The sequence below is a fragment of the Oryctolagus cuniculus genome, chromosome 3 (assembly GCF_051225735.1).
Source record: "Oryctolagus cuniculus isolate XC-2025 breed Fujian yellow rabbit chromosome 3, ASM5122573v1, whole genome shotgun sequence".
Classification (NCBI taxonomy): Eukaryota; Metazoa; Chordata; class Mammalia; order Lagomorpha; family Leporidae; genus Oryctolagus; species Oryctolagus cuniculus.
In genome coordinates this window covers 34684017-34696756 of record NC_142869.1, presented here as the reverse complement: position 1 = coordinate 34696756, position 12740 = coordinate 34684017, and the positions used below count along the sequence as shown (strand labels likewise).

The 12740-nt window shown below is 41.4% G+C and overlaps 1 protein-coding gene across 5 annotated transcripts in view; it reads left to right on the top strand.

The window, feature by feature from the left end:
* PARD3B (par-3 family cell polarity regulator beta) overlaps positions 1-12740 on the top strand; it is a 1145366-nt gene that overhangs the window by 794630 nt on the left and 337996 nt on the right. For 4 of the 5 annotated variants that reach the window (XM_089330006.1, XM_089330005.1, XM_089330004.1 and 1 more), the window contains one exon: positions 356-593. In XM_089330006.1, coding sequence (XP_089186132.1) covers positions 356-593 — 238 coding nt within the window. Of the gene's footprint in view, positions 1-355; positions 594-7447; positions 7761-12740 lie in introns of those variants that run through there. The other variant, XM_089330007.1, reaches the window with a different exon arrangement.

The window sequence follows — 12740 nt, the reverse complement described above, 5'->3', positions numbered from 1 at the left end:
TATATTTGTACTCAAAAACTTCTGGAAATAAACTCATCCTGTTTGTTTCCCAGCATGTGGGCCTTCTGAGCTGATCAAGGTTAACAAGCCAGCTTCCAGAGAGATTAGTGTGCTACACATAGCAAGCCGTTCATACTCCCAGTGAAGCAACCAGGGCCCACTCCCAGCTTCAGACCTGGCTTGACCTACCCAGGTTTAGGCAGTCATATCTTCAAAGGGGACATGTAGCCACGCGGATGGGTAGAACTCAGGAGTGCTTCTCCGCTTTCGTCTGTATTTCACATTTTGACATTGCTTCGAATGCTGCCCGTAAGTGCTGATGACCACGTGTATTGATTTTGTTTTCTCTGCACAGATGGTCTGTCTGATAAGAGCTCTCACTCCGGCCAGGGAGCTCTGAATTGTGAATCTCCTCCTCAGGGGATCTCAGAGTTAGAGGACTTGGAAAATAAAGCCAGGAAAGTCAAGAAAACAAAAGAGAAGGAGAAGAAAAAAGACAAGGGCAAGCTGAAAGTCAAGGAGAAAAAGCGGAAAGAGGAAAACGAAGATCCGGAAAGGAAAATAAAGAGGAAAGGATTTGGCGCCATGCTGAGGTATGGGCCTGCTCTGAAGGCATAGTTGGTTTTGTTTCTTTTTATGGCTTTTCCTGGTGAAATACTCCTTTGTGCGTACGCAGGATAAGGTGCCAGATTTCCCTCATCTGCAGCCAGAGACGGGAAAATCTCAGCTGTGAATGTGTGTTTGTTCCTCTTGGGCAGAGGCAGAAGGAGCCCTTGTGCTTGCTCTCCAGGTGTCGTGAGCCTGTAGTCAAAGAAGGACCAGTGCTTGGTGATGGCAAGGACAGTCAGTGCTGCGGTCCTGTGTACCGGAGCATTATGCACATCAATCCAGTACTTCCTCCACCTGCGCAGGAAGAGTGAGGGGCAAGGGAGTCCTAAGCTGGTGCCTTTGGGGTATCCCCTATGAATCAGAGAATTCAGGAGAGGTGAGCCTCATCCTCCCATGAGTGTAGGTGTGCAGATGGTCAGGTTCCTGTTCACATTAGCTGTCACCTCTGGAGGCACTGGGATGCAGGAGTGATGTCCCTGAACCTGCTGTCCGATGACCTTGGCCTGAGTCCAGGACTGTGTGACAGGGTTTCCCACCTCCCACTCCCACTCTCCAAACAAGGCCCCCATACTTACTCTACTAGTGTCTACTAGCCAGCGTGGGAGACAAGATTTCACATGCAATGGGTTCATTGACTAAGCATGGTTCAGCAGGTACAGTCGGAAAACAATTTTGTTTCTTTTCCCAGAGCTCCCTTCTGATGTACTTGGTTGAGGCTTTCTTCACACTGCCACATCTCAGTTTTCTGGCTCATAGCTTTTGGTCATGTTTGCATGATAAATCGATATTTTTTGACATGGGTTCAAATAGCCAGTCTAATGTAAATCAAAACATTCTTCCTGCCTGCCTCTTGAGCCCCAACCCCAAGGAGTGCTCTGTAGTGTGGTAGGTGGTAGGTGTCTACCTTCTCCTCCTCCTCGCTCTCTAGAAGCAGGGTCAACTGGAGCAATATTAAACCAGGTAGAGTTGTATTTCACTCATATTTCTGGTGTGGTCTAGCCATCAGGGGTCCTTATGGGCCACTTATGTGGATCTTCCAGGGAGCCCCTTGTTGTACAAGCCACTGATGGGGAAGATTCATTTTCCTACCACCTAAGACCCTCTTGCCCTAAGCATCTGACCTCACACCCATGGAGAGCCCCTACCCAGTTGGTAAACTTCTTGGATGACAACAGTGTGAGATGGCTCCACTGGCTCCCTGGAGTCACTGCTGACCCAACCAGGCACAGGTGATTCCCACCACTCCTCCTTCCTTATCCTGTCATAGGGATGTCCCAAGCAGCCTTCTGTCTTCAGACCTGTCTAGGGCAAGTCTAGTGCCATGGTAGGTGTCCTCTGATAGAGCCTCATGGTAGCCTTTCCCAAGAGAACTCTGACACCTAAGCAAAGGAAGAGGGTCGGTATGTGTGTGTGTATATATATTTTGATAGGCAGAATGGACAGTGAAAGAGAGAGACAGAAAGGTCTTCCTTTTCCATTGGTTCACCCAATGGCCACTGTGGCCAGTGCGCTGTGGCCGGTGCACCACGCTGGTCCAAAGTCAGGAGCCAGGTGCTTCTCCTAGTCTCCCATGCGGGTGCAGGGCCCAAGGACCTGGGCCATCCTCCACTACACTCCCGGGCCACAGCAGAGAGCTGGACTGGAAGAGGAGCAACTGGGACAGAATCTGGTGCCCCGACCGGGACTAGAACCTGGTTTGCCAGTGCCGCAGGTGGAGGATTAGCCTATTGAGCCATGGTGCCGGCTGATGGTCTGTATATTTTACCAACCACAGAGAGAACAGGTAGGAAGTGGATGGCGTCTCCTTTCATACAAGTACTTCCAATTCTCTGCAGGGTATTCTTATAGTCCCCTCGCTTATTTTGTTGGAGGTGGAAGTACCCACTTTCTATTACTTTCCTTGCTCCTGTAATTTCCAATCAAGTCAATTCAATGATAAGTCAGCTTGGCTGCATCTTATAAAACATTTAAGTGATATCTCTCTTGAGAATTCTGGATATTGTGTGTTTCTAAATCTTCTCAGTTTGAGATATTTAAGTGAGGTTTCCAGACAGAAAGGAAAGTTCCATTCTGTTTTATATGTGTGTGTAGAAAGACCTTTTAAACAACAAGGTGACATTTAGAGGGCACAATATCTACATGAGTGAGCTTTTTCATCATATCTTCAGTTCCATTCATGCTAAGCCAGTGTTCTCCTGCTCAAAATCTTGAGAGTAGATGTGTGATGTGTTCTAATGAACTGTGCTATGGTTCTGCTACCACCTGGGCTTCCTCCAGCAGGCAAGATAGCTTAATAGTCATCTAACGATCAGAGATCAAAAAATTTTTAAGATTTATTTATTTATTTATTTGAAAGGAAGAGTTACAGAAAAGCAGAGAGAGAGAGAGGTCTTTCATCTGCTGGTTCACACCCCAAATGGCTGCAATGGCCAGAGCTGGGCCAATCTGAAGCCAGGAGCCAAGAGCTTCTTCTGAGTCTCCCATGTGGGTGCAGGAACCCAAGCACTCTGGCTTTCTGCTACTTGCTTTCCCAGGCCATAGGAGAGCGCTGGATCGAAAGTGGAGTAGCCAGGACTTGAACCAGTGCTTATATGGGATGCTGGCCCTATAGGCAGTGGTTTTACCCACTCCATTACAGCACTGGCCCCAGAGAACACAATTTTAACAAATTGAGTTTTATATTATGATTGGCTTTTAGGACTCATTTATTAATCAGGTACCATGCCATCTACCAGATAAAAGGATATTCCAACGAGCAGAACAAAGGGCTTGAGCTTATGCAAGAAAAGGCCAAAGAAAGCAGAAACAAGAAACACAACCTAGATTGATTAAAGCAAAGGGGTTTCTTATGTTGGCTCAGGTAGACTGGATCTCTTTCATTGGTTACTGTGAATTTCCTGTTTTTTGGAAAACTGGCTGTTTCAGAGGTCAGGTTGATTATGTGACACCTAGCATAAGTGACTTATTCTGATTTGGTCTTTTTGCTGGGGTTATTGCAGAAGCTCAGTCCAGAATAGTGGCCTCCATTTTATTTAACATGTCAGACACTCTAGGAAATACCAGTGTGACAAACCTGTCAATAGATACTGGTTTGTTTTGCCTGTCAGTCTCTGTAGACACTGTCTTTCCTTTTGCCATCTTGTTCTTATTGTGGGTGGTTATTATGTCTTTCATACGTTATGGGCTATGAGGTATGCATTTTGATGATAATGACAACCTGAAATTGCAGTGTATTTAGATAAGAATTTTGTCTTTTAAGTGATGGAGTTAAGAGATTAACTCTGTGTATGGACTTTTTCAAAAATTTTGTTTATTTGAGAGAGAAACATGAATATATATATACATATATATACATACATATATATATACGTATATATACATATATATACATATATATATGTATATATATATATATATATGGAAAGAGAGAGAGCGAGAACTTCCCCATATACTAGTTCACTCTCCAAAAGCCTGTAACAGCCAGTGCTAGGAACTCAATCCAGGTCTCCCACATGGATGGCAGAAACCCAAGTACTTGAGCCATCACCTGCTGCCTCCCAAGATGCACATTAGCAGGAAGCTGGAGTCAGGAGCTGGAGTTGTAAGTCAACATCAGGCACTCTGATGTGAGATGTGGGCATCCCAAGCAGTGGCATTAGTCCTAGACTCACCAAGCATCCATTATATGTGGTTTCTTCACTTCAATCCTGACGCTTCTACTTTCTATCTAGATAACACTGGGCAAAATATTTAACCTCTCTGTACCTCAGTTTTTTCATCTGAAAAATAAGAATAATAAAAAATCTAACATTATTATGAGAATTATGTTTATTTAATTATATGTAACATGGTTAGAATGGTGGCTGGCGTGCCATAGCCATTCAGTAGTAAACAAAATAATGGCTCCCTAAAGATGTCCATGTCCTATTTCCCAATATTGTACATTATGTTGTATGGCAAAGGCGAATTAAGGTCACAGATAGTGTTGGGTTTGTAGCAGCTGACTTTAAGGTGGATTACCCTGGCTCTTCCCAAGTGGGCCCCGTGTAATCACAGGGGCCTCAAGAGTGGAAGAGGAAGATATGACTATGGAAGTACACTGAACATAAATGCAATGCTGCTGGCTGTGAACATACAGGAAGGGAACCAGGAACCAAGCAATCTGAGCAGTTTCTAGAAGTTGAAAGGGCAAATAAATGGATTTTGGGGAGCTTCCAGAGTACAGCTTGCCAACACCTTAATATTAGCCCATTTCTACTGTTTAGGACACTAAGTTTCTAGTAGTTTCTTACTGCGTCAATAGAAAACTAGTATTGGGGCTGGCGCCATAGCTCAGTGGGTTAATCCTCTGCCTGTGGCACCAGCATCCCATATGAGTGCCGGTTCTAGTCCCGGCTGCTCCTCTTCCAGTCCAGCTCTCTGCTGTGGCCTGGGAAAGCAGTAAAAAACATGACCCATGTGCTTGGGCCCCTGCACCCACATGGGAGACCGGGAGGAAGCACCTGGCTCCTGGCTTCAGATTGGCGCAGCTCTGGCCGTTGCTGCCAATTGAGGAGTGAACCAACGAGAGGAAGACCTTTCTCTCTATCTCTCCCTCTCACTGTCTGTAACTCTGCCTCTCAAACAAATAAATAAAATCTTTTTAAAAATTATTACTATTTTACAATCTCATAGTATGTATAAGGAAAAATTTTTTCTCTAAGGTGTTTAAGAAAAATCTTTAAAAATAGATTCAACTAGAATAGTGCATAAATATAAAAACTGTAGAGCTACATAAGTCCCATTTTCTATAATATTACTAAATTGCACCTTAATTTTGTGTGTCATTTCAGATGACTTGGTTTGGCAGGTTTATACTTCGTTGCCCATTGTCCAGTGCCTCCTCTTTCCATTTGTTACCCGATAAGCTCTGTATTTTGGTGTAACAGAAGGATCTTTTAGATTTCTCACACCTTGGGATTTGTTTCCTTCCACTACTTTAGCAAAATGAAGATCTGAAAGGTGGTGTTTGATTTTATCTGCAGTGTAAAAATAGCAACTGTTTTCCATAGCCTTTTGCATCTGAGTTTGTGAGCATATTGGAGTTGCTGCTACATGCACATTTTCCGACAACAAAGAACATAAAAGCTGTCACCATTAGCCAACAGATTTTGCTTTAAGTCTCATCTGTTGCTCAGATTGACTTAATTTCTTTTTTATTAAAAAAAAACGATACTTTTGTAGTTAGATGCGTGGTTTAAATATATGGGGTTTTTTCCCCATCATTTGAATTTCCTGACACTCTCCTGAACAGTGGATTTTAGGATAGGTTGTGCAGTTACACCATTGCACAGTGGTACCGTCCAAGGGGGTGAGTGAGAACTTCAATTCTACCTGCCTCTCCTCATCATGGATATGTCAGTGTGTCAGCAGTGCTCCTGCTCTTACTTGGTAAGAACTCAGTATTATTATTTTCCAATATCAGGTGAGCCATTCATGATTATAGATTTCAGTACAGTGTAGCTTACTTCTTAAAGAAACCTACTCCTGGCACCAGCATTGTGGCTTAGCAGGTAAAGTCACTGCATGCTTGCAATGCTGGCATCCCACATGGACACCAGTTTGTGTCCTGGCTGCTCCACTTTCAATTCAGCTCCCTGTTAATGGCCAAGGAAAAGCAGTGGAGGATGGCCAAAGTGTTTGGGTCCTTGCCACCCATGTGGGAGGCCTGGAAGAAGCTCCTGGGTTTGGTCTGGCCCAGCATTGGCCACTGTGACCACCTGGGGAGTGAATCAGTGAATGGAAGATCTCTCTCTCTCTCTCTTTGTCTCTTCCTCTCTCTCTCTCTCTCTCTCTCTCTGACTTTCAAGCAAAATAAATAAACCTTTAAAAAAAAAGAACCACTTCTGATTCTTCTGAAAAATTGTTAGAGGATGTCTTTAATTAATATCTTTTTACATGTTACTTAGTTCCAATATACTTATAACTTGCTCAGTTAGAATGACCTCCTTCCATGGTGCAAGTGTGCTTTTTCATAGGCCATGAATTATTATCAGATGATATGGAGTTCAAGAACCTGCCGACTGTGGTAGGTTCCCTCCATGCTCTCTTCACGTGTGGCAAAAAGAGAACTTCAGGAGATCAAGGTGCTTATATTTTTCCATGATGTGTTTGAATGCCTTAGGCATTGTGCTCTTGAGGCATAATCCTACAGAAAGACTGTCCATGGCTTTTTGCAGAGAAGATTGAAACTCAAACTCCTTCAATAGCCAAGTCCACTGCTATCTGCCTTAGGCCACCCTCCAGGGACCCAGCAGTTGTTTCCTGAAGAGGACTATCCCTTGACTCAGAAAATCTTGCCATAACTAGAATTCAAAGCCAGACGCGAGTCCCTGGATTTCTTAGTTACTCAATAACCTAAGAATCCTTATGTTTTTTTAAATGAAGTTCTGTCATAGATTGTGTTTAGAATCTGTTCTTTTTTATAAAGTTTTATTTTATTTGAAAGAGTTATAGAAAGAGACAAGCATAGGGAGAAAGAAAAAAAAAAAAAAAGAAAGAGAGAGAGAAAGAAATTGAGATCTTTCATTAGCTGGTTTACTCCCCAAATGGCCACATTGGCCAGGGCTGAGCCAGACCAAAGCCAGTTGCCTGGAGCTGCATCAAGGTCTCCCATGTGGCTGGCAGGGGCCCCAGTACTTGAGCCATCCCCACTTCTTTCCTCAGTCATTAGCAAGAAGCAAGGACAGGAAGTGGAGCAGTGGGGGCTCAAACTGGTGCTTAACCCACTGTGCCACAGTGCCAGCCCCCAAATGTAATCCTTTTATAATAGCTGCTTTGTCTCCTCTTCATATTATAGGCTACTCACTCCTCAACTTTCAACTGAAGACTGCTGGACACTGAGGGGCAAGGCTTGATGTGGCCCAAAATCCTTTTTCTAGACTTCTTGTGGGAATGTTCTGAAGGAATTATGCCCATTCAACTCCTTTTTTAATAAATTACCAAAGACCAAAGCCAAAACTTTGTCAGTAAGAACCTCATTGTTCTTTTTAAAACTTGTTTGCTCCTATTTATATGGTTTGTAACATATACACCTCATCATTGCCAAATACATTTGTGATTATTCTTTCATTTATTCAACCATATTTTATTAAAGCCCTATCCTGTCTTAATAAAGGAAAAATATATATATATATAAATGAAGGAAAAACAAATATGTGTGTATGTGTGTGTGCGCGTGTAGTGTCTGGGGTTGAGTTTAAAGCAAAAACAAACAAACAAACAAAACCGAAATAGTACTTAAGCATGTAATTTGTAACAATAGATTAAGCAAGAAGTAGCAGGACATACAACTGCATACCTCAGGGACAGACCTGTACCTTGCCTTGAGGTAGTGAACAGAAAACAATGCAGTGTCTAAGAAGACATCACAGCCATGGCTCCCATGGAATTTCTATTGTGCTGATGGGGAGACAAGAAACAGTTAACCCAAAATAATTGAGATAATTGGAGGCTGTACTAGGTGCCGCAAAGAAGGTAAAGGCAGAAGGGACAGTGTCACTGTACCCTTGCTAAGTGTCTGAGTGCATAAGAAAGTATGCACCTACACTAAATTGTCAGCAGGTATATTTCCAGAACTTAGAATAATATGGGATGAAAGCCAAATTACTTTGTGCCTGTTTTTTTTACAGCTTATGAATATGGGAAGTTTATTTTTAAACCAACTTCACATAAAGCTGTAACAAAAAGCTAACCCAAATTGTGCCTGTGTTAGTACAGAAAGCTCTATTACATCTGACATAAACATTCTGAGGATATGAGGTCTGTAATGTAAATGGTGAACTTGATTTGCAGCTGTTGGAATGAACTTAATTCCTCCTGGCTCATCGGTTAGATATTCTTTATTGTAATATAGGCATACCTCAGAGATACACAGGGCCAGTTTCTACATAGTGGAGTGTCAGGAAAACCTACAGATGAAGGTATTTTTAAAAACCTAGAGGCATCAAGTTTTTATTTATAAGCTTGGCAAGTGCTGAGGCATATATGAATGTGTTTACTTCATTTTATGCTAAAGTGCACAATATATTTTATTTAAACAAGGAAACCTCTATATCAAAAAACACTGCTGTAAAGTATTACCAAAAGAGTACTCCTACACACACACACACACACACACGCACACACAGCCTCCACCACCACCACAAACAATGTAACCATCACCACCACCAAACTAGCACTGAACCTGACTAAAAAATGCATCCCTTCCACACTCTGTAGGCTTCAGGAATCCCTTTGAGTTTGCGTCTCCTCATCAGGAAGCTGGGGGTAATTACGCAACCTCTCCTACTTGTTCTGTTGTTTTAAGTTAGTCAGTTCGTATAAACAAAGCTGTCAGTGTAGTGCCTGACTTGATAAACATAGCTTCTTTTTCTCTATTAACTTTTAAAGGTACAAGTAAAATTTGTATATATTTATGGCATTCAACATGTTTAAATACATGCATATATTGTGAAATGACTAAAGACACTTCATATATAAACATATATATGTACATATATGTATACACACACACACAAGCCTCATATATTTATTTTCTAAGGTGAGACCACTGTCTACTCTCTAAGCAGTTCTGAAGTATACAGTACACTGGGGTTAACTGTAGCCACCATGATCTGTAGATGTCTTGAACTTAGTCTTTCTGTCTAACTGAGATTGTATATCCTTTGACACAATGTCCCCAATTTTTCTTCCCCCATAGCCTCTAATAACACCATTTTACTCTGTTTCTGTGAGTTTGACGGTTTCATGATCTACATTTAAGTGAGAACATACATATTTGCCTTTTTGCACTTATCTTATTTCTTTTAACGTAATGTCCTCCATGTTCATCCCTGCTGTCGCATAGAACAGAATTTCCTCCCTTTTAAAGAATAGTGTTTTGTGCACATGCACCACATTTTCTTTATCCATTCATTTTTGATGGACAGTTGCATTAATTCCATGCCTTGGCTATTATGAATCACACTGCAGAGAACATAGGAGTGCAGTTATCTCTCTGACCTATTGACTTCATTTCCTTTATTAATATACCCAGAAGTTGTATTTCCAGATCACGTGGTGGTTCTCTTTTCAGTAGTGTCGAGAATCTCCATGCCGTTTACCACAATGGCTGTATTAATTTACATTCCCCAAAACATTGCCCAAGGGCTCCCCTTTCTCGACATCTTCACCAATATTTGTTATCTGTTTCATCTTTGATAATAATCATCCTAATAGATTTGAAGTGATATTTTATTCTGGTTTTAATTCATACTTCCCTGATGATTATTGATATTAGACATTTTTCATAGACCTGTTGGCCATTTGTACGTCTTTTGGAAGAAATAAGAGACATTACTTTCTTTGTCTTTCCTCTATGGATCCATTCCAAAGACCCAAGACCAGCAGATATCACCTTTGTCTCTTGCAAGCTACCCTTAGAACCCAATAACTGCCGGCGCCGTGGCTCACTAGGCTAATCCTCCACCTTGCGGCGCCAGCACACCGGGTTCTAGTCCCGGTTGGGGCGCCGGATTCTGTCCCGGTTGCCCCTCTTCCAGGCCAGCCCTCTGCTGTGGCCAGGGAGTGCAGTGGAGGATGGCCCAAGTGCTTGGGCCCTGCACCCCATGGGAGACCAGGAGAAGCACCTGGCTCCTGCCATCGGATCAGCACAGTGCGACGGCCGTAGAGCGCCGGCTGTGGCGGCCATTGGAGGGTGAACCAACGGCGAAGGAAGACCTTTCTCTCTGTCTCTCTCTCTCACTGTCCACTCTGCCTGTCAAAAAAAAAAAAAAAAAAAAAAAAGAACCCAATAACTTGTCTTTCAGTTTTAAAATTTTTTCTCTTACTGTTGTTTTATAACTCATGTAAACTACTCTAAGACATGACATAGCTAAACTCATTCTATCATTAATATTTTACAGGTTCTGGATCACCCCTGTCTCAATGTAACCATAAACTGTTTTCAAAGGTTGTTTAATCAGTTGGTAGAAGGCAAAGGTTTTTATTGCTGAACACAAATGGAAAATAGACTCAAATGAAGAAAAGTGGGGGTTTTTGTTTGTTTTCTTTTCTCCTTTCTTTCTACATTATTTTTCAGCCCATTGTGGGTGGGTAGGTTTTGGACTTGATATTCTTAATGCGTGTCTCATAGTTATTTCATCAGGCTGCCCTGAAGTTGTCCTATGCTACATTACCTATAAAGATACATTTTGACTGGATTTTTAAATTAGGTTAGATGGAGACCGAATACTTAAATCACCAGGGAACATGACATCTGTCATACATTTGTCCTCTTTACCTTGATCCCATAACAGTTGTTACAGGTCTCATGTACAATAAATGTAATGTGGCCGTAGCCTGTCATTACCTCTTTCCAGATAGTGGCTGTAAAATGTCTGTAGATCCCTTCAACTTTATGGGCATGAAGAGTAACCTAGGTGATACAGCCAGGCCAATGAAATTTTAAGTCATGTCCCCAAGGGCCTAAGGCCAACAACAGGCAGGAGTTCAGGTGCTTTGATTTACACTGTAAAGTCCAGTTTGAATTATGAAATTTCAAATGAAAAATGAAAGCCAAAGTAGGTCAAAATTCTTAATTCAGCTGAAGACTAGATACAGAAGTACACTGAACACAAGAGCCTTCCAGATATATACTGAGCTTGAGTGAAATATACATATTTTTGCATATATATGTATACATACATATGTATATATGTAGAGAGAGAGACAGAGTTCACGTGAGTGAAATATGTGACCATGGACAACAAAAAATGAAATTTGTATGTCAAAGGTTGCTATAGCAATGGGTGCAGCCACTACTTCCTCTCTGTAGCTGTCTATGATTTCAGAGGACAAGAAATAAACACTCAAAACACATTAGGTTTTGGATAGGCTCAGTTTTTGTCTCCTTGGTAGCTCTGAATTTTCTCTCCTCAAAGGTCCACCTTAAATCATTTACTTTCTCTTTCACAACATGAGTCATGAATATTTTGTTTCCTCATTTTGTTAATTTGCCAAATTTCCTTTGAGCTGAGTGCCCTAGCAATTTAAATTTTTCATTTGGGTTGAGAAGAGCAATGACCCTTTTTTTCATTATTAGTATCACAGGCCTGGATTCAGAATGCTACTTTTTTTATGACCAGCAAGCAATGTTGAGCTTGTAATGGAATTGCAAAATAGAGAGTATAATATACCAATATTGACTTCCATTAAACCCAGTGGTGTGATAGCTGATAATATTTATATATTTATGTGTTTCACATCCTAGCTTTTGTTGGTTTGCAACTAAGCAGTAGAGAGGAAAATTAACACCATAATATGAATAGATTGTGACCATGAGGGTATAAAGAAGTGGGAGAGAGAGTGCTTTGTGAATAGGACAAGTAGTAAAAATGATGGTGGTAGATTTAAGTATAGGAACTAAAAAGTAAAGTATAGATTCCATTTCGATCAAGTACACTTAAGATTGTTTGGTCTGCATTTATTTCTTAACTGAAAGAGGACCCAGAGACAGATGGGCCACTGCTCTGATGGGCTGAGCACAAAGACAGATGAGCTGCTGCAGTGCCCAGCATGTCGAGTCCGTTTGGTATCTGACTTTAATAATTTTTTTCAGTTGTCAAGCATGTCTGCAAATGTTTGCTTATCGTTCTGTTCTTTGAGTATGTGTTCATGGAGGGGCAAGGGGCATGGATGGAGTTAATTAGCATGAAAACGTTTGGGTACCTTGTTTTCACAATCATTTTAAAATCAGATCACTGTTCATTGCCTTTCCCTCCTAGCCTATGTAATCTTGATTATTCGGTGGCTCTGTTTACGGTCGTCCAAAGCAGCAGGATGATTTTCTCATACTTGCCACAATAAAAAATGATCACATAGAGTGTCAACCAAAAGGCTTATTTGTTTAATTAGGGTTCTCTTCTCCTCTTAATATGCGTGTGCAACTCCCATTATGTTAATGTGAATTACCAAAGAGTACTGAAGAAGAATAGACCTCTTTATCTCATTACTTTTCTTGGGTAATGAGGTTTAGATTTGTTAACAGTCAGAAAGTAAGTCCAGTGGAAAAAATATTGGCTTAACTTTTAAAGAAATTGATATGCTAAAAA